Consider the following 21,834-nt stretch of genomic DNA (forward strand, 5'->3'; position numbering starts at 1 on the left):
GCACGCGTGCGTTTAACTAAAAACAAATCAGTCATTTCAGTCCCCATACTGGGGAGAGAGTAGAGGGAACGGGTACATCATGCCAGGCATTCTGTGCTCATGGAAACTCAAACCTGCCTTCCCTCTACCTACCGTGTTTGCGTCTGTCATTCTTCAGACACCAGGTGGTCGTGTTCTTACCAGGCTCTCCCAGCGCCACCACCTCCCTGGGCCTGCTTGTGAGGGGAAGTGGGAAAAACGAAAGGATGACATATTTGAGTACAGGCCACCACCTGCCTCTTTTCTGTCCTCAGTGGTCCTGAATCAGTGTCCCTTTCTGAGGCAGAGGTTCGGGAAATGTTTGTGGGTGATGTCACAGAATTGTAGTGTTCAAGGCTAAAAACCTCACTTGTTGCCAGGCAGGCTTGAGTGCTCACCATGAACTCTAGAGCACTGGACTATTTTCCCTCCTGTATTTCTGTCCCTTTGTAACTTACCTTATAGTTCTTAAAATAAAATAAATTAATATATATTATTCACAGTAACAGGAATAGCCAAAAAAAGTTTTTGTCTGGCTTCTTCCACTGTAGCTAAAACCGTATCTGAAAGTTCTCCCAGCGAGGACGTGTATTTCTAGCTCCCAGTGCCTGGTGGCGAGCTTAGTGCACGGACTGTTGAAATCTGGTGGGTGTAACTCGGCCTGCCCTGGGGGCAAATCACACTACTGGACACCGGACACTCTTTTGTGATTGCAGCTTTTAGAAGAAAAGAATATCCTTGCCGAGCAACTTCAAGCAGAGACGGAACTCTTTGCTGAAGCAGAAGAGATGAGAGCCAGACTTGCTGCTAAAAAGCAGGAATTAGAAGAGATTCTACATGATTTGGAGTCTAGGGTTGAAGAAGAAGAAGAAAGAAATCAAATCCTCCAAAATGAAAAGAAAAAAATGCAAGCACATATTCAGGTATCTATGATAGTTTTTTTTTAGGATTGTCTTTTGAATTTTCTCAGAGGATCCACTGAATGAACAGAAGTTCCATGTTTGGATTCTTGCGTCTCTTGACGAGCCAAAGAAGTCTCAGTTGTAAGTACTTACCCTTAGAAAAGTGGCCCTCCTTTGAAACACACATAGAATAGATTTTCTTGGAATGCAGATTTATTATTTTGGTTTTTTTTTGTTTGTTTGTTCTGTTTTTTTAGTTCACTTTTATTGAGATTTATTCACATACCATGCAGTCATACAAAGTGTACAATCAGTTCTTCACAGTACCATTATGTAGTTGTGCGTTCATCACCAAAATTAATTTTTGAACATTTTCATTACAACACACACAAAAATAATAAGAATAAAAATTAAAGTGAAAAAGAAAATTAAAGTAAAAAAGAACACTGGGTGCCTATTCCCCCCCCCCCCCATTTTTCTACTCATCCATCCATACGCTGGACAGAGGGGAGTGTGGTCCATGTGGCTTTCCCAATCACATCGTCACCCCTCATAAGCTAAATTGTTATACAAGCATCTTCAAGATTCAAGGGTTCTGGGTTGTAGTTGGATAGTTTCAGGCATTTACTGCTAGCTATTCCAGTTCATTAGAACCTAAAAAGGGTTGTCTATATTGTGCATAAGAGAGCCCACCAGAGTGACCTCTCGGCTCCTTTTGGAATCTCTCTGCCACTGAAACTTATTTCATTTCACATTCCCCTTTTGGTCAAGAAAATGTTCTCCATCACACAATGGTGGGTCTAGACTCTTCCCCGGGAGTCATATTCCACTTGATTTACTCCCCTGGGTGTCAGATCCCATGTAGTGGGGAGGACAGTGATTTCCCCTGCCAAGTTGGCTTAGTTGGAGAGAGAGGGCCACATCTGGGCAACAGAGGCATTCAGGAGGAAACACTTAGGCACAATAGATGTTCTTGGAATGCAGTTTTATTATTTTGAATAGGGATCTTTTTACGTTTTGATGTGGCACTTTATAGTATGCAGAGGGACTAAAGTCAGAACCCTCCAGGATCTGTAGCATTCTGTGGAGGACGTAGCTTCTTTATGTTATCATTAATAATTCTGTTGCCCACTCCCTTCATTGGATTGGCCACTACTAAGTGGTTTGGTTCATAAGAAAAGCAGTGCTCAGCACCGAACAAGAATCAGCATAAAAATCTTAGCCTGGTACTTATTTCTTCCTGATACAAGCTGTACCCACATGAAGCGCAACTCTGGATGTGGTTGAGCCCCCAGACATCTGATACAGACAGGAGTTACTCTGTCTGCACCCTGGGTGACACCACCACTTTTCCTCCTCTCCACCATCACCTTTTGCTCTGGGTGTAATTGCCTCATGGGTGCAGTACCAAACTTTCTTCCATGTCTCTCCCTTAATTTTTTTTTCACCCCGTAGTTTAACTTTGCAAAGCACAGACAATCCAGATGTTTGTCAAAACTACCAAAGATATTATATGACTTCCTTAGCAAACACCCCATACCATAAATCTTCCTGTCACTCACGTTTCTACTATTCTTCAACGCGCACAGCTTTCAGCTGTCCCCTAGTAGGTTAGCGGAATACCCCCAGAGCCTTTAACAGTGCATACTCTTTCCTCCAGCAGTTCTAATTCTAAGAGTTTATTCTGAGGATAAACCAATGGGAGTCATCTAATTATCTGGCAATATGGGATCGTTAAACCATGGAGATGCTAAACAGCTATTATAAATAAAAAGATGTTTACTTTCATGGCTGTTCATAATATATTAGCTAAAACAGTTGTGAAAGTGTGTATACAATAAAATCAAATCGGAGATATTTATATAACCAAGACATTTATATCTATGATTTTATATGTGAATATCCAGATGCTGTAGAAGGGTGTTCACCAACATCACTAAGTTACCCCTGGCACTACTGAGAGTGGTTTTGATTTTTTCTCTTAGTTCAAGAATATTTGTTCATTTAATTGATAATATTTTACTCAGGTAGGAGAAGGACACCCAAATTTGTCTTCAGTTCCCAAAAACTCATTATTTTAAGCTCCAGATTTTAACACCTTCACACAAATGTTTGCATTTCTCTAATCTGTTTAGTAAAACCAAGCCCTTATAGGAACAGGATTTGTTTTTTTGCTCTGGTTTGCTGTTTCAAGGCTTTTATCTTTACATTCTTTTACCAGACTCTTAAACTTACAATTTTTGCACTCTCACCTTAATTTATTACCTCCCTTTGTTACATGGTAAATTCATTCAAATACATTCTAAAAATATTTATGGCATTATGAAATTATTATTCAGTGTTGATTTTTCTCTCGTGAACTACATGGCCTTTGGGAAAACCTACCCTTGTTGGTTCCTTCCCTTGTTTTTGTTGTTTTTTGCCTGTGAGTCTGGGGATTTCTGATCTGCCCTCTTTTCAACCAAGACCACTGGAGCTATTTTTGGTTAAATGACAGGAAGACAGTATTACTAAATGATTATTATAGAAAACCTAGAAAGTACCAAATACTACTTATAATCTCCTCCCGCCCGTCATCCCCATTACCTCTGATCTTTGTCCTTGCACACTGTTCCATACCTTCCTATAGGCTTCACCTACTAATTGAAATTTTACCACAGCGGATGTCGTGTGCTCTGGTCACCTCAGGTGTGTGCAGGGAGGCCATTAGCAAAGCTCGGCCTGTGGGGACTGTGGGACACATGAGCTGGTTTGTTAAATGGTGAGAGAGTGAGTGAGAAGAAAGAAATATGGGGGTCCCAGAGAGGACAGGAGACTTAAGAGACTTACCAGTCACAGTATGTGACCTTATTTGGGTTCTGATTCAAACAAACAAATGTGTTTTGTTTTGTTTTTAAATGGTCTTTATCTTTTAGAGGTATAGCCTAAAGACTTCACAAATAGATAGTCTGGGATTTGCTTCAAGAATAATCCATTTAAAAAAAAAAAAAGAATCCACGGGGAGAAGGAGAAAGCAGAGTGTAAATGAAATGACGCTGGCTGGGAGCTCATGCTCCGGGTTGGGGTGACGGGTTTGTCGGGTGGGGCTCATTGTTCCACTCCGTGTCCTTACAGAGGTGCTTGAATTTTATCACAACAAAAGTTCACCTTTTGCAGGGGGTTCGTTCTGACATCAACCATGACTGATTTAGCTCAAGTTACTTTGAAGGTTTCTTACATTGACCATAAAATAGTGTACACTGATTTCTGTGTACCACCCTGTTCAGTAATATTTATCTATACCCGTCACATACAATAATGTGGGGTATGAACTAGAGATAAGCATATTCTAGGAAGAGCTCATTGAAACACTAAATTCCCACCCAGCTCGGTTACGCTGGTGTTGAGAAAGGTGCACGTGGCCCCAGAGCATCCATTTCTCACTGACTGCTTAAATATTGTTTTTTTCCCTCTTTCTCTCCTCTTTTGGCTGAGCATTTATAGTCAAATTCAAATAAATTAAATGTGTTTGATGTAGTTATAGTATATTGTTTGTATTTCCATGTCACTAATTATTATTCCAAAATAACATTTAATTACTAGGTTATGACATTTTGCAGTTGTACCAAAATTTAGTTAAGACTTTTTGTTCTTAGTTTATAGCTCCTCTGTACAGCATGTTTTTACATAAATCACCTCTGTGATTCTTTCCAGAAATTATTGGTTTAAGATACACTCGTTTTCAGAGCTTATACCCCTGCCTTGTTGGCTTCACCTCGTAGTAGATAAGAATGCCCATTTCCCGAGCCTACATTTTATGCTTTTAAAATATCCTTTTCATTTTGAAACTCAAAACTCGGTATCCGTTTTAACCTGCCCCCTGTGGTGTACAGTGTGGGGCAAGCAGGAGGGGGGAGGAGGACACTCGGTGTGACCACCTGTCCTCCCGGACCTGGAAGGGGACACTGGGTGTGACCACCTGTCCTCCCAGACCTGGAGGGGGACACTGGGTGACCGCCTGTCCTCCCAGACCTGGAGGGGGACACTGGGTGACTGCCTGTCCTCCCGGACCTGGAGGGGGACACTGGGTGTGACCGCCTGTCCTCCCGGACCTGGAGGGGGACACTGGGTGACCGCCTGTCCTCCCGGACCTGGAGGGGGACACTGGGTGACCGCCTGTTCCTCGCCAGGACCTGGAGGAGCAGCTGGACGAGGAGGAAGGTGCCCGGCAGAAGCTGCAGCTGGAGAAGGTGACCGCAGAGGCCAAAATCAAGAAAATGGAAGAGGAGATTCTGCTTCTTGAGGACCAAAATTCCAAATTTATCAAGGTAAGAGAACAGTAACATAAAAAGCTGATTTTAAAATATGGGAAATAGTATTTATTAGTGCACTCACTAAAGTAGTTTCCAATAAAAAATTCTCAAGTAGATTTCCAGTTCATTTTTCCTTTTCTACCTGTATAGATTTCTAAAGACAGACATGGTTTAATTTTTTTACATCCACCAAATATCCCTGTAATCTTGTAACCTTCTAGCTGGTGTGTTCCTTGTGCCCCCGTGACGAGCGCCGCTCCGTTTGCTGCTGGTTGTGCAGCCTGAGTCCCGGGCAGCTGGGCCGGGCCAGCCGAGGGCACCATCAGCCCTGAGGGGGACGACGTAGCCCTGCGCGTTGTCGGTGAAACGTGACTGTTAGGAGGAATGCCAACCCAAACTTGTTACTTTGTATTTCTTTTGTGAAGCAGTCAATTTTTTCTATTCAGGAAAAGAAACTCATGGAAGACCGCATTGCTGAGTGTTCCTCTCAGCTGGCTGAAGAGGAGGAAAAGGCAAAAAACTTAGCCAAAATCAGGAATAAGCAAGAAGTAATGATCTCAGATTTAGAAGGTTAGTGTTTGGGACTAGAAAAAATGAGGACTGGGATATGCAAATGTTTAGCTTTTACTTGAATCAGAACATGCAGGGACAGAAAATGTACATGGTAATTAATAGGGGCCTTCAGTTTGGGTTCAGTTATTTAAAGTAGGTCTTTCAGAAGTGATTTTTTTTTAAGCCTAGTCATTTAGCGCTTACGATGGAACAGTATAAAAATATGTTTTAAACTTTAATTTTTTATGTTTGGTACTACGGATGAAGATACTGCCCTTTGGACGTAGTTGGGATCTAAATGAAGTTTGACTTGTACAGGCCATTGGCCAATGTGTTTAATCCCCAAAGTGCGTTCCAGTGTGCGGAGGTTTCCTGCCACACGGGGACTAGCTATGAGATCAAAACTAGCAGGACAGAGAAGAAACTGCTGAGGTCAACAGTGTCTCACTCCAGAAATAATGTCAAGAAATCCTAGGATTTTTGCAAGATGAGTCATTGGTTTCTGCAAAAGAAGTAAGAGGGTGGAAGTTGGAAAGAGCAGATAACGCCATTCCTTGGACTAGTAGTTAGCGACGGGTATCATCACTAGAGCCATAAGCACAGCTCTTAACCTCCTGGTGCCCCAAAGCTCTGGACTGGCTCCCGAAGGGCTCTGACTTCTTTCTTTTCAAGGCATTTACATTTATAATGGAGGGAGGAAAAAAGAGTTTCATTTTTTGTGTTTAATATTTGTTTTTATTTTTATTATTATAGACAGCACAGGGAACACCAGTATGAAGTGACTTTGGGGCACTTGGACCAGTAGATGGTTCTCATGCTAAGCAAGGTGTGCCTCTCTCTCCCCACCTGCTTGGTCAGCCTGAGCGACCCGCTGTCCTCCCAGCAGATCAGTTCCTGCTGGGGAACACAAAGGCACACACGTCACGCTGCCATGAGGAAAGCATCTGTGCCCTCTTCTTGAGGAATGGGTCACTAGGGTTTATCAAGAAATCACTGCAGAATTTTAACGGGGAGGGTGGCAAAGATGCACAGCCCTCGCTGGTCTTTCCATCTCTGCTTGAAAACCAGTCTTGGTTCAAGAGGGGGTTCCCGTTGAAGGGGAACAGGGCGTCAGGCAGTTCTGAACACTGCCTCGAAGCCTGTTGAGCCACTTTCAAAGCCTGGGCACAGTGATGGGCTTGACGTGGGGGAGTCCAAATCTCTTGGGCTCTAGGTTGTGAGGTTTCACCGTCAGAGAAAGGACATACTCAGAGTCTGCCCGATTTCTCCCTTAAAATTTTGCTTTCATAATAACACGTCTTCCACTTACCTCTCCTTCCGTTCTATTTTAATGGGTTTCAAATGACTGAGCATATGACACATTATCAAGGCAATGGCATACTTTACATAAAATTGCTTATTTTAAACTTTAATCAGTTAACGTTTGGAGTTTATTCACGTGGTGTGTCAGTCACTGTGTTGAAGAGCTTCTTGTCTTGCCTTAAAGAACGCTTAAAGAAGGAGGAGAAGACTCGGCAAGAACTGGAAAAGGCCAAAAGGAAACTCGACGGCGAAACCACTGACCTGCAGGACCAGATCGCCGAGCTGCAGGCACAGATCGACGAGCTCAAGATCCAGCTGGCCAAGAAGGAGGAGGAGCTGCAGGGCGCCCTGGCCAGGTGTGCGGGGCCACGCGGCTTCCAGCTGCATGTGATCCTGTGGGGTTTACTCCAAAAAGGATTCCTCATGCCCAGGAGCAGAAGGAAACCCTGGGAGAGTGACTCGTTCACCTGTTGAGTGTGATATGAGGATGTCAAAACCAAGAGTGTATAATTTGTGTCAGGGCAGCAAGAAGACTCCTAAACCATCTCAATACTTATACTTAAAAATTATCAGTCAAATCCTGAAACACTAGGAAATTCACACCAGAACAAGCCATTCTGTCATATCAAGTAGTCTGGTTTCTGTATGTTACAGATTAATTCCACTGTGTTTTAGAAGTTGAGAGGAATTCACTTTCCAGAAATGATATTCATACCTCCCTTCATTTGTAGCATGATTTGATTTTCAGTTCTAAGCATAAATCATCTATAGAAAATATAGTTACATCAAATATTTCATTTCTTTATAAAGAATACCTGTTTGACTACATGATCATAGAACTGGGGATTTAAATTTATAATTTGTTACAACCAAGAACAGTTTATATCAAAAATTTTTCTCTGGCCCCTATTACTGTTAGTCTTTTTCTAGCCAAATTATCTACTTTTTTCAATCACAGATGAGATCACTGTGTCGTCAACTCGCCCCTGCCCCACCTCACACATCCCAACTGCCCATCAGAAAAACCTACCAACATCCTGAGCCCACACATCAAGAAAACGATGCTCTGTGGGAAGGAGGAAGGTGTCTCGTAGATGGTGTGACAGTGACACGTCCTCCTGTTTCCAGGGACTTCTTTGAATTTGAGGCTTTGCTGTAGGCTGGGTGCTCATTTGATAGACTAGATGCTGCCTTGAGCAGTGTTGTAATTATAACAGCATTATACAGCAGAGGAAATTTTATTTATATTCTCATTGTTAGAGTGAGATCATCCTATCTTTAAATGGAGAATTAATTAGCATCATTTGGAAAGGGGGCTGGACTGAGAAAATAGCTGTGGGTTCCAGTTCTGGCTTGGCGGTTTTCAACAACGCACTCACCCGAGTACCTCCCACCTGCCCCGTCTCACCCCGAGCACCTGCCCCTGCCTCGTGCCTGGGAGGAGGGCAATGCAACGGGGTGTCCCAAGGAGCCGTGCTCAGGGGGTGGTTCACCCTGGAAACCCTCTCTGAGCACTGCTCATGCCTGGATGTTTTAACAGAGGAGACGATGAGACGCTTCATAAGAACAATGCACTTAAAGTTGTGCGAGAGCTACAAGCCCAAATTGCTGAACTTCAGGAAGATTTTGAATCTGAGAAGGCGTCACGGAACAAGGCAGAAAAGCAGAAGAGGGACTTGAGTGAGGAACTAGAAGCCCTGAAAACGGAGCTGGAGGACACTCTGGACACCACGGCAGCCCAGCAGGAACTACGGTGAGTGAGTCTGAATCCTAGAGACACTGTAACAATACAGGATTCCATTCTCAGGAAAGGAATCCCTCACTTGGTATTAACAATCTCTCCAACAAGGTCCAGGAAAAATGCTTTAGAGGGCCTGTCCTTTTTGGGAGGAGGGGAGGAGGTGTATATTTTTATGTTGCTGTTTTTGAGTATCCTTTCTCCTGGAAATGATGGGCACGTGGAATGACGATGAATTGGGAATGGTTAGAAACAAACCAGCCTACACACAGAAGTACATTTGATCCTCCTTTTCTGCAAATTAGGTAAATGCAGATTTGCCTACTTCCTATTTGTTACCCCAAAATCAACACTCACAGTGATTTCACAGCCATTAGCGGTCAGCCTCACAGTAGCAAAAAATCTGAGTTGCCCAGTGTGCATGTTTCCAGCCGAGTTCAACAAGGCCGTGCTCTGCCTTTTTGTTTCAGTAACTTAGTGCCGCCTTTTTTTGTGTTTTTATACTTTTCATTGGTGATCTCACTGTTTAAAGTGGCCCCTTAGCATAGTGCTAAAGTCTAGTGTTCTAAATGCAAGAAGGCTGTGATGTGCCTTATGGAGAAAATACGTGTGTTAGATGAACTTTATTCAGGTTTGAGTTAGAGTGCTGCTGACTTTGAGGTCAGTGTTAATGAATCCACAAGATATTGAATAAGGTGACTTTAGATAGAATCACACATGAAATAGTTCGTGTGTTGATCAGTTGGTGACTGGTGTGACCACAGGCTCACAGGAGCCCAAGCCTGAATTCCCCCCAGGAGCCCTGCCGGGTTCAGCACACGCTGCACCTGACGACCGCGAACAGCGAGATTAGCTGTGACCTTACGTGCACCAAGTGGACCAACAGACTGATGCGGAGTTGAATGTGATCAGAAAAAGCCAGTCAGTTATGGGTAGTTTGGGAAAGACAGAGGGATGGGTGCACACACAGGAGGTTGGAAGAGATCTGTAGACAGACAGCTATACCAACTAACTGAGAGACAAGACCAGGGAAAAGATGGGACGAGCACAGAAAAAGGAGGATACACGTGGGCAGCCAGGCATCTGCTGGCAATACCAATTGGTACAGACAGTGGTGGGCAAACAGATGAGATGTAAGTGTGTGTTCACAAAGACGACAAGAAAGGAGAGGGCAGGTGCTGAGGCGAAGGTTTGTGTCAGCCAGGGGCCCATGCCGTGACAGATGAGGCAACAGCACGTGAAAGTGAGCACAGCCAGAGAAGGGTCACCTGCAGAAACCTGTAGCTTGTCAGCCACAGAAAGCAGGAGAGCAGTGAGTCGGGGCGGACACCTAGAGGGGGCTGACCTGCGGCTCCACCTGGCCGTACATGTAATTCTCATGTAAGCAGCTGGAGTTGTGGAGAGAAGTTGTAGGAAATGTTCCAGCTGCTTTCTTCCCTTCTTCCTGACCATCTGCTCCTTCCTCGGGACTCCAAACGGCAGGAGACTGAGGCCCCCCAGGAGTCTCAGGTGTAGGGGGCCCTAACTGCCGTGGCTGGTAGATTTGGCTGCACATGTGCACACATGGACACACATGCACACGCACACATCTCCCCACCAGCCGCTCAGTGTGAGCGATGGGGAGAGGAGCCACCACTAGGGAGTGTGCTAAGTCCTGGAGTGAAACAGAAGGGGGTGCTTATGAAGACAGGTGTGGTCAGAGAAGTCACGTAGGTGCTCAGATACTGCACACGCTGATTCTGTTTTGTGAAGCCCTTAGATTGCCTACCGTTCAAACGTTAGCATCAGTGTGTACCACGCGCTTGCTAAAGGTTGTTAGGGAACTCGGGCCATCCCCACCCCCACTGCTGATTCCCTGGATTGTGTATCATACATTCAGAGTAACTTTTACTTTTGTACTCATCAAAAATACTCTTCAGCAGACTCGGTGATATGTTGGTTCTCTTTAGGACTTATGATGAAAGACTAAAGAATATTGGGCTGTTTAGCCTGGGGGAGGGAAGGGAAGGGTTCCTTTGGTTATTGGTTTCAAGTAAGGATTGTGAACGGAAGTATTCACCTGCGAGAGAAAGAGCTGATGGCAGGAGAGCTTTTGTTTGATGTCACTAAGGTCAGCAGAAATAACCTTGGTGGAAGCTTGGGCAGCCCCAGGATCCCTGCATCCTTCACCGGCCCCATCCAGGTCAGCTCCTCAAGGAGCTTTAATGATTCTTTTTGTGGGGCTACATCCTGACCACAGGTGTAGCATACCTTCTCAGGACTCCCGTGGTAAAGAGGGGAAATGTGCCCGAACAGGAGTCAGCATGGGAGTCACTGTTCTGACAGGTTAAATGCTGTAACGTGTAAAGCAAGTTTGCCTTCATTGTGCTTTGGGATTAGTGCAGGGTGATAGCTAGTTATACTCTTACTGGTAATGCAGCTTCTCAGCCAAGAGTGGTCTTTCCCTTACTGCTTTTTGTGAGGTGATTAAAGATGGAACTCAAATTGACAGATTTCAAGAATGACTTGTCAAGAGGGTGAGCTCTCCTACTTAGTGAAAATAACTTTGGCTATTCAAGTTACTCTCTATATGTTATAGGAACTTATAAAAATATTGGAAAACCACATAAAGATATTTAACACAAATGTGATCTCCATACCCTACGTGCAGGTTAGCTAAAACCTCAGTTTATCTCAAAACATTCTAATTCTCTGGTCTTTTGTACCTGCTGGGCTTGAAGGCAGCCCTTCAATCTACCTTCTGATTCTCCTGTGTCTCCAAAAACGAACTCCCTCCCACCCCCATATTACCTTAAACCATTTCCTCCCGAGATTTGGGGGGGGTATATTAAAGGCAGCTGTTTCGCAAGTGATGATAAAGAAGAGTGAGCCTTACTTTTGTTCTGAAACAGTGTGCCAGCTGACTTGGCCTTTACCACCCCTTAGCTTTGAACAGCTCTTCAGGCCTTACCTTGCTTCAGTTTTACTGAAATCTCTGCTGGTGCTGCAGATCCTGAATCCAGAGGCAGTCTGGCATCTTGTAACCAGTTCCTGACCGACAGTGAAACGAGGCTGCCCAGAACAGGTTAAAGACCCTCAGGGATACTACACTGGTTTCAATCAGAAAAAAAATACCATGTCCAGAATTTATAAAGGGAATTGATATAATTTTGAAAATAAAAACAGCTGTTAAAAAATGTACTTTCATATCATCAGTCAACTAATTCTGAGCTTCTTTCTTAAATGTTTCTCTAGTACAAAACGTGAACAGGAAGTGGCAGAACTAAAGAAGGCTCTTGAGGAAGAAACTAAGAACCATGAAGCTCAAATCCAGGACATGAGACAAAGGCACGCAACAGCTCTGGAGGAACTTTCAGAGCAACTGGAACAGGCTAAAAGGGTAAGGAAACACCTGCATGTCTCCAGGTCCTGGAGGAAACTGCCCTCAGACAGACAGACTTCTTAACTGGCCCTTCCGATCATTCAAGTACTGATTATTTCTGGCCTTTGAGCAGCACTGGTGGCAGGTGGGGAGCTGGTTGTGTGGAAGGCGGGATCTGCTTTCTCACTGCCTTCTTACAGGGACAAGCCGGATACCCTTGATCTGTGTGTGTGTTCAAAGATGGATCCAACTCTCATTCCTCCCCAGTTTTTCTTTTCAGTGATAACCATCATTCTCCCAAGGACTTACCCAAAAGCCTTGAATGGTTTTAAAGTCATTCTTCTCTCACTCACCAGCTGCTGGTGATTCTCCAAGTCCTGTGGGTAATTCCGTCTCCAGTGCTCCTTACAGGCACCCCTCCCCGTCTCCGAGCTCCTCTCAGGCCACACACACATCGTTGCCATTCCTCTTGTTGTTCACTGTTTCCATAACCATCCTCACCCTCACACTTTTTGCTCTTGCCATTATTTCCCCATCTTGAAGTACTCCTTCTCTTCTCTGCCTGTCCATCGCCACCTTTTCATTTATATAATGACAATATTGACATTAACTGAGCATTTGGGTGTGTCAGTCGCTGTGCTGAGTCCTTTACAAACCTTGTCTTCTTTCACAGGGGCTGATCTCTGTCAGTCCCACTTAAAGGATCAGGACCCTGGGGCCCAGCAGTGTTAGGCAGTTAAGCCAGGGTCCCACCCACCCCTGAGGCAGCCCCATGGAGAGCCACCCTGTTGTGATCAGCCCGGCACCAACAGGCAGAGCTTACACGTCACACACTAACCTGTTGTCATTGGGTTCATCTGTGCTTTACCCTTCGGCAGGATGCATGCGGTTTCTTCCCCCTCTGCATTGGCAAGGGTCGGTTACACTGTGTGGTGAGTCCCCTAATCTCTCTGTCTGCTACCCCCAGCAATGTGTCCAGTTGCCAGAACACTGCTCTGCATAAAATCTTGAGCAGATACTCGATGTGTACACGTTTGCTCCTTTTATAGAAATCGTCACACAGACAACCACAGATGTTTTCATTCACTCATTCAACAGGTGTTTACTGCAGACTCACTATGTGTCAGGCACACTTTGCTTTCTATGAAGTGTTACAGAAATACTAGTAACTTGTTTTTTCCTTCCCTCTCCTAGTTCAAAGCAAATCTGGAGAAGAACAAGCAGGGCCTTGAGACAGATAACAAGGAGCTGGCCTGTGAGGTGAAGGTCCTGCAGCAGGTCAAGGCCGAGTCTGAGCACAAGAGGAAGAAGCTGGATGCCCAGGTCCAGGAGCTCCACACCAAGGTCTCCGAAGGAGACAGACTCAGGGTGGAACTGGCCGAGAAAGCAAACAAGTTACAGGTAAGCCTGGAACACCTTTACCCGGACATTTCCCCCAGTGGCACATCCAGAGTCTCCCCACTTTATCCTGTAGCCATAGAAGACCCACTGCTGATGCACTGGGAACACCTGAGTAGACACATCAGATCGAAGGTCCCTGGTGCACACTACTTCAGTGACGTTAAACAGTACTTAGCAATAAGACAGCATGAATCAGACGAAGCCTAATAAATTCCACTCTGAATTATGGTTATAGTTCCTTGAGTGATTTTATGTAGTTTATAAGCACAACTTCAACTTCTCTACTGGTCTAGTAAATAAGAGAGTAAGAACAATGAGTGGAAATAATCATACCTAGTGTTGGTGAAAATTTGAAAAAATTGGCTTTTTAATACATTGCTGGTTGATATATAAATTACAATTATAAAGTGCAGCCTTTTCTAGAGCATAGTGTGAAAGTTTCATACCACAAGCCTTAAAAATATGAATGCTCTTGTTGGACCCAATAAATCCATGTCTAGTAATTTATTCTAGGGAAATAATTAAGGATGTACACACAGATTCAATTTTAAGAATGTTCACTGCAGAGGTGTGTATAAAAGCATATGACTGGGGACTCGGGCAAGATGGCGGCATAGAGAGGAGTGGAAGCTAAGTAGTCCCCCTGGAACAACTACAAAAAAACAGAAACAACTAGTAAATAATCCAGAGTAACTGCGGGGGGACAAACGAGACCATCCACTCATCATACACCAACCTGAATTGGGAGGAATGCCCGAGAACACAGCATAAAATCTGTAAGTAAAACCTGTGGAACCAAGTCGTGAGACCCCCTCCCCCATAGCCCGAGCTGCAAAGCCTCGTGGTACCAGAGAGAAGCTCTCTCCCAGCAAGCGAATAGAGCTCAGCTGAGCTCCAACTGGGGTTTTAAGTAGCGAGTGTGAACTGCTCACTACAGGTACGCATCCCCCAAAAACAGACAGAGGCTTTGGGTGACGACTGACCTTGGAGAGCCGGAGGGTTGCCTTGGACTGGGTCTGAAGAGGACTATCTGTTTCTTTTTCGGCTCAGTGGAGAAAGCCCCAGTCATTTTTAGTTTCCAGGGCTGTGACTCGGGGAAGGGTGGAGACAGCACAAGCAGAGAGCGAGACCATTGAAATGCTAATGACCTCCACCTGGGGGGTCTGTCTTCTCTAGGAGGAAAGGGGTGGGGCCCTTTCCATTCAGAACCAGACCCCAGAGCCTGGGGGATCACAGCCACACCTCCTCACACCAGTCAAGAATTATAAGCTAACAGGCATCACCTGCTGGGCAGAAAAGCACAGTGACCCGAGGCATCAAAGGGTGGAGCAATTTTGTAAGACACACCCACAGGGAAACCAGATACTGAATATTTCTTCCCTCTGGAACCTGAGCCTGTTCTGGTCTGGGAAAACCTGATTTGGATGACCAAGGAAACCATGCCTAGACAACAGAAAATTACAACCTACACTAAGAAAAACAAAGTTATGGCCCAGTCAAAGGAACAAACGTACACTTCAACTGAGATACAGGAATTTAAACAACTAATGCTAAATCAATTCAAAAAGTTTAGAGAAGATATTGCAAAAGAGATAGAGGCTGTAAAGGAAGCACTGGGCATGTATACGGCAGAAATCAAAAGTTCAGAAAAACAACTAGTAGAATCTATGGAAATGAAAAGCACAACACAAGAGATGAAAGACACAATGGAAACATACAACAGCAGATCTCAAGAGGCAGAAGAAAACACTCAGGAACTGGAGAACAAAACACCTGAAAGCCTACACGCAAAGGAGCAGATGGAGAAAAGAACGAAAAAGTATGAGCAACGTCTCCGGGAACTCAAGGATGAAACAAAGTACAATAATGTACATATCATTGGTGTCCCAGAAGGAGAAGAGAAGGGAAAGGGGGCAGAAGCAATAATAGAGGAAATAATTAATGAAAATTTCCCATCTCTTATGAAAGACATAAAATTACAGATCCAAGAAGCACAGCGTACTCCAAACAGAAGAGATATGAATAGGCCTACGCCAAGACACATAATAATCAGATTATCAAATGTCAAAGACAGAGAGAATCCTGAAAGCAGCAAGAGAAAAGCGATCCATTACATACAAAGGAAGCTTAATAAGACTATGTGCGGATCTCTCAGCAGAAACCATGGAGGCAAGAAGGAAGTGGTGTGATATATTTAAGATACTGAAAGAGAAAAACCGCCAACCAAGAATCCTGTATCCAGCAAAGCTGTCCTTCACATATGAGGGAGAGCTCAAAATATTTTCTGACAAACAGACAATGAGAGACTTTGTGAACAAGACACCTGTCCTACAGGAAATACTAAAGGGAGCACTACAGGGTAATAGAAGACAGGAGTGCATGGTTTGGAACACAATTTTGGGAGATGGTAGCACAACAATGTAAGTGCACTGAACAAAGGTAACTATGAATACGGTTGAGAGAGGAAGGTGGGGAGCATGTGAGACACCACAAGAAAGGAGGAAAGATAACGACTGGGACTGTGTAACTTGGTGAAATCTAGAGTATTCAACAATTGTGATAAAATGTACAAATATGTTCTTTTACGAGGGAGAACAAGCAAATGTCAACCTTGCAAGGTGTTAAAAATGGGGAGGCATTGGGGGAGGGGTGCAATCAGCATAAACTAGAGACTGTAACTAATAGAATCATTGTATTATGCTTCATTTAATGTAACAAAGGTGATATACCAAGGTGAATGCAGATAAGAGGGGGGGATGGGGAGGCATGTTAGACACTTGACATTGGTGGTATTGTCTGATTCTTTATTCTACTTTGATTTAAGGTTATTTTTCCTTTTGCTGCTTCCTAGCTGTCATTTTTTTTTCCTCTTTCTTTTGCCTCTCTACCTTCTTTGACTCTCCCTCCTGCCTTGTGGAAGAAATGTAGATGCTCTTATATAGATAGTGGTGAAGGTGGTGAACACATAAATGTATGACCATGCAGAAAACCATCGATTATTTACTTGGGATGCAATGTATGGTGAGTGAACAAAACCATATTAAAAAAAAAATGGGTTGATGACAAAACCTCGAGGGCAATATACTGAGTGAAATAAGCCAGACACATAAGAACAAATATTGCAGGGTCTCACTGATAGGAACTAATTATAATATTTAAACTCATAGACATGAAATATAAGGTACCAAGATACAGGATGAGGCTTAAGAACGGGGAGTGGTTGCTTAGTATGAGCAGAATGTTCAATTAGGATGAACTTAAATGTTTGGAAATGAACAGGGGTGTTGGTAGCAAGATGTGAGAATAACTAACAGCGCCGAATGGTGTGTGAATGAGGTGGAAAGGGGAAGCTCAGAGTCATATATGTCACTAAAGGAAAGTTGGAGGTCAAAAGATGGGATTGTATAAAACTGAATCCTATGGTGGGCAATGTCCATGATCAACTGTACAAATACTAGAAATCGCTTCCATGAACCAGAACAAATGTATGACAATACAATTAGAAGTTAATAATAGAGGGGCATATAGGGAAGAACTATATACCTATTACAAACTGTATACTACAGTTAGTAGTATTTCAACATTTTTTCATAAACAGTAACAAATGTACTATATCAATACTACGAGTCAACAATTGAGGGGGATTGGTTAGGGATAGGGGAAGATTAGAGTTTCCTTTTCTTTTTTTCTTTTTTCATCTTTCACTTTATTTCTTGTCTGGAGTAATGAAAAGTTTCTAAAAATTGAACAAAAATTAAGTGTGATGGATGCACAGCTGTATGAGGGTACCCAGGGGCAAGTGATTGTACACTTTGGATCTTTGGATAATTGTATGGTATCTGAACAATCTCAATAAAAATGAAAAAAAAAAAATTACATAGAGCTATACACAAAATGAGTAAATGTATAACTGATGAAATCTAAATAAACTCTAAAGATTGTACCAAAAAAAAAAGCATATGATTGGAAATACCTTCAGTATCCAATAATAGTCTTCCATACAACAATAAAAATGATACAGTAGATGAGTATTTATTGGTAGGAAAAGTAATGTTATACATTTTGTGTCAGTGCATTGAAAAAAAGATTTCAAGACTTGTGCTGGAGGTCCCCAGGCCACCCCCAGGTTCTGCAGTTTGCCAGGAGGATGCAGAGACCTCAGCATATCGTCATACTCGTCTGTGATTTATTGCAATGAAAGGATAGAAAGCAAAATCAGGAAAGGGAAAAGCTGCATGGGCAAAGTCCTGAGGAAACCAGGCACAAGCTTCCAAGAATCCTGTCCCAGTGGAGTTGAACAGGACACGCTTAATTCCTCCAGCAACAAATCGTGACAGCATGTGGGAAATGTCAACCAGAGAAGCTCCTTAGAGACTCGGCGCTCAAGGCTTTTATTGGGAGCTGATCATGTAGACACCCTCTGCCTGGCACACCCCAAAATTCCAGACTCCCAGTGGGCAAAAGCAGGTATACAGCATAAACCATATTGTTTGCAAAAACCATTTAGGCACAGGGAGCCACTTTGTCATTCAGTGAATGAGGGGAACTGCCCCAAATCTAAATTCCCAGACACCAGCCAAGGACCAAGCTTGCAAGCAGGCCTTTCCAAGGACTGCAGTCTCAGGCCTCCTCTGTTAACCCTTTTCTGCACATACATGTACTGAAATATTCTGTTTAGTGGGTGTTTATGTGTGCACTCTAACAAATCTGTAAAGGTTTTCCTAAAAAAGAAGAGTTTAGAAATGGCATTAAGTACATGTATGGGGAGTGGGGGGGCAGTGACGTTTCCTGGGCCCCTGCACTGCGCTGAGCACCTGTGAGCACCTCATGGGCGCTTTCTCATTTATAATCCTTCTGTGAGCCCCCATCTTATAAGTGAGGAATCTCAGGCCCAAGGAAGCTAATTAGTTTCCTTCTTCTGGTGATATACCTGGCAATTTCCAGAGCTAGAATTACAGGTAGGTCTCTCTTGACTCAATGGTCAGAGCCCTTTTATACCACACTGTCCCCAAGATTGATGAATTGTGCGTGCTCTGAAGAATGTTGCTAACTGAATAAAAATAGAAACATCATTCTCTTGTGTTAATGTATAGCTGTGCCCTCTGTTTGCCTTCCCTTTGCTAATGTGACTGGAGCACAAACTAGTAACAACAGGGGCCCCACTATCCCTTCCAAGTTCTACCACCTCTTTCTAATACCTATTATTCCCACAAAAAATTGTATATCGTGGGGATTTTTTTGGAAAATATTTAGAGCTATCGTTAATTGAAGGGAAAAAAAGAGGAAAAAGTTTTACCATATAATTGATAAAATAGTGACTTTAGGAAAGAGCTAAATACTGTTTTAAGTTCTGTACGAATATGAATTACACCCCTCCCTGTATGGGGTCTGTCTTTGTCACTCTCCGTGTCCAGTGACAGACGCCGTGTAACTGTCCCCCACAGCTGGCCGGGGCCTGACTGAGTTGGCCCGTCTGGAGGCCGCAGACGCTGGTCTTGAAGGTCTCCCTGGAGCTCCAGAGTGTCACGCTCACCCCCCACCCTCAAGTCTTGCTCTGTTCGTGTGCATTTACGAATGATTCTGGACGCTTTTTTATTTCCTTACTGTGGAATTAGATTCATCTTTTACTCTTCCTTGCAGAATGAGTTGGATAATGTCTCAACCTTACTGGAAGAAGCAGAGAAGAAAGGTATTAAATTTGCTAAAGACGCAGCTAGTCTTGAGTCTCAGCTACAGGATACACAGGTACTCTGGGGGAACAAGGGGCTTTTAATAATTCTGACATTTGTGTGATATATAAATTGGCGGACTATGCTGGTCCCTGAGTGACTTCCTGTTGCACCTCTCCCTGGTTTTATACCACACTTGGGTCGTGAACCCTCTTGCCCTGGAGCCCGGCCTGGGGTCTCAGGAGCTCCCCACTGAAGTGCAGGGTCCCCTGCGGCTGGTGACACGGCGGGCGCTGCCTGAGCTGTGGCTCACCTGGGCAGTGGTCCTGGCACACACACGTGTTGTGGCCATTTTAAATGAGATGGCTTTGCTATGGCTAGAATTTCATTATGCTCATAGTGTGTTGCGGAGGCTTGGTGGAAACCTGCTTCTCCTACTGTTAAGACTTGCAGTGAATCATTTGTTAGGTTTTTAAGTTGGTTAGAAGTTACTTTAGTGACTTTGGTGATTGGAAAATAACTTAGCACTTTCTTCTTGAAATTTTACATCTTATTTTTATTAAATTTTCAGATATTTATGAGTGTTTATTTGCCAAGTTCTGCACTAGGTGCTGGGGATACGAGGTTAAAAAACTCAGACCAACAGAAAATGGCAAAATTAGGCAGTTGGGGGACACATTCAGTGTGCCCGGGTGAAGGCTGTGATGAGGCACGCCCTGGGCAGTGAGACTGGAGGAGGAGGCAGGTGCCAGATTGCAGAAAGCTTTGTATATGACTTTGAGTTTTTTTCAAGTCTGAAAGTAGCAGGAAGAGAAATGTTTGCACTTATATTTTACAGATATTAATCTGGCAGAAGGTATAGAAGAGAAATAATTGAAAGGGTGTCCAAGACTGGAGGTATCAGTGAGAAACACCGAGAGCGTAAACGCAGGCGGTGGAGAGAGGAAGGGATCTCAGAAGTGTGGGAGATGCGGGGGCTGTGGGAAGGGAGTGGCCCCTACCTGGGGCCTGGAGGGAAGGTACCCCTGTCCCAGGGACGAGTGTGAGGCTGTGTTTGTTTGAAGAGCTTTTACAGACTTAACGTGTTTTTAAATCATTTGTGCTTATTAAAATATGCCACTCACTGTGTATTTCTCCTATACTGCACCACTTTTTATGATGTGAATTTGGTTGGTTGGAGGAGTTCTGTTTTGGTGATGAATATAACTTAAGTGTTTGTTGGCTTTGTAAAAAAAATAAACAGGAGCTTCTCCAGGAGGAGACACGCCAGAAACTGAATCTGAGCAGTCGGATCCGGCAGCTGGAGGAGGAGAAGAACAGTCTGCAGGAGCAGCAGGAGGAGGAGGAGGAGGCCCGGAAGAACCTGGAGAAACAGGTGTTGGCCCTGCAGGCCCAGGTGTGTGCGTCCCCGGGGAGGGTCCCGGAGCCCAGAGGCAGGCGCTCGTGGCTGCCGTCCCTGGGGGCTGGACCGTTCCGACTCCGGGTAGGACACCTCGTGAGACTGTACGAAGTTAAGCCTGTTAAGTGTTCTCTCTTTGACCCCGCAAATACTGATAGACTTTCCTTGAGTATAATGCTGGAAGCACTCAAGACAGAGGACTAAAAGTTTTCAATCCAATCATCATTTTAACAGATGATTAAGAAATTTAAGTTGCCTTCAAAGCAACATTGATATTTAAATCAGATAGTACTTATTTTTTCTCCTCACAAAGTACTGAAGGTTTTTCTTTGTTCTTCAAATGCAAAAACCAGTTGAATTATTTAATTGATCTTTTTTCCTTATATAAACCCTAGTTAACTGATACCAAGAAGAAAGTAGATGATGACTTGGGAACAATTGAAAGTTTGGAGGAAGCCAAGAAGAAGCTTCTTAAAGACGTGGAGGCCTTGAGTCAGCGCCTAGAGGAGAAGGCTTTGGCTTATGACAAGCTGGAGAAGACCAAAAACCGCCTGCAGCAGGAGCTTGACGACCTGATGGTGGATCTGGATCATCAACGCCAAATCGTCTCCAACTTGGAGAAGAAGCAGAAGAAATTTGACCAGGTGGGTTCCTGTTGTCCCTCCTTCCACACTCGAGGCCCAGTGCCACACGTTGTTTTCCTCCCAGCAAAGCTCTCATTTTTGTTCTTGTAATTGAAAATACTCTTTTCTTGTTTAAAAAGCTATACATATTTATAGCACCATTGGGAAAAAAAAAAGAGGGAAATAAGAGTACCCTACCCATAATCTAGTACTAGTATTCAAACAGACGTGCAGTGACCTGGGAGAGTTTGAGTGCTGTTGTTTTATTGTTTTTTAATACCTCACTGTGCCATCCTGAACAGCTGTTAGCAGAAGAGAAGACCATCTCGGCTCGGTATGCAGAAGAGCGGGACCGTGCTGAAGCAGAGGCCAGAGAGAAAGAAACCAAAGCCCTGTCCCTGTCTCGGGCCCTCGAGGAAGCCCTGGAGGCCAAAGAAGAGTTCGAGAGGCAGAATAAGCAGCTACGGGCAGACATGGAAGACCTGATGAGTTCTAAAGATGACGTGGGAAAGAATGTAAGTCATCTTGATGGCTCACGTTTTGGTGTGGAGAGGGTATCCCCAGTGGCTGATACCTT

At 44.0% G+C, this 21,834-nt stretch overlaps 2 protein-coding genes across 12 annotated transcripts in view; one reads left to right on the forward strand and one right to left on the reverse strand.

The window, feature by feature from the left end:
* MYH10 (myosin heavy chain 10) overlaps positions 1–21,834 on the forward strand; it is a 157,709-nt gene that overhangs the window by 119,513 nt on the left and 16,362 nt on the right. For all 5 annotated transcript variants that reach the window (XM_037808394.1, XM_037808397.1, XM_037808396.1 and 2 more), the window contains 11 exons: positions 735–941; positions 5,090–5,227; positions 5,659–5,782; positions 7,251–7,422; positions 8,607–8,819; positions 12,039–12,183; positions 13,360–13,566; positions 19,207–19,311; positions 20,479–20,631; positions 21,030–21,278; positions 21,560–21,772. In XM_037808394.1, coding sequence (XP_037664322.1) covers positions 735–941; positions 5,090–5,227; positions 5,659–5,782; positions 7,251–7,422; positions 8,607–8,819; positions 12,039–12,183; positions 13,360–13,566; positions 19,207–19,311; positions 20,479–20,631; positions 21,030–21,278; positions 21,560–21,772 — 1,926 coding nt within the window. The remainder of the gene's footprint in view (positions 1–734; positions 942–5,089; positions 5,228–5,658; positions 5,783–7,250; positions 7,423–8,606; positions 8,820–12,038; positions 12,184–13,359; positions 13,567–19,206; positions 19,312–20,478; positions 20,632–21,029; positions 21,279–21,559; positions 21,773–21,834) is intronic.
* NDEL1 (nudE neurodevelopment protein 1 like 1) overlaps positions 4,999–21,834 on the reverse strand; it is a 91,593-nt gene continuing 74,757 nt past the window's right edge. For 2 of the 7 annotated variants that reach the window (XR_005212595.1, XR_005212599.1), the window contains one exon: positions 6,680–7,533. The gene's annotated coding sequence lies outside the window, so the exon portion shown is untranslated. The other 5 variants (XR_005212598.1, XM_037808404.1, XR_005212597.1 and 2 more) reach the window with 4 other exon arrangements.

Source organism: Choloepus didactylus, chromosome 18 (assembly GCF_015220235.1).
Source record: "Choloepus didactylus isolate mChoDid1 chromosome 18, mChoDid1.pri, whole genome shotgun sequence".
Classification (NCBI taxonomy): domain Eukaryota; kingdom Metazoa; phylum Chordata; class Mammalia; order Pilosa; family Megalonychidae; genus Choloepus; species Choloepus didactylus.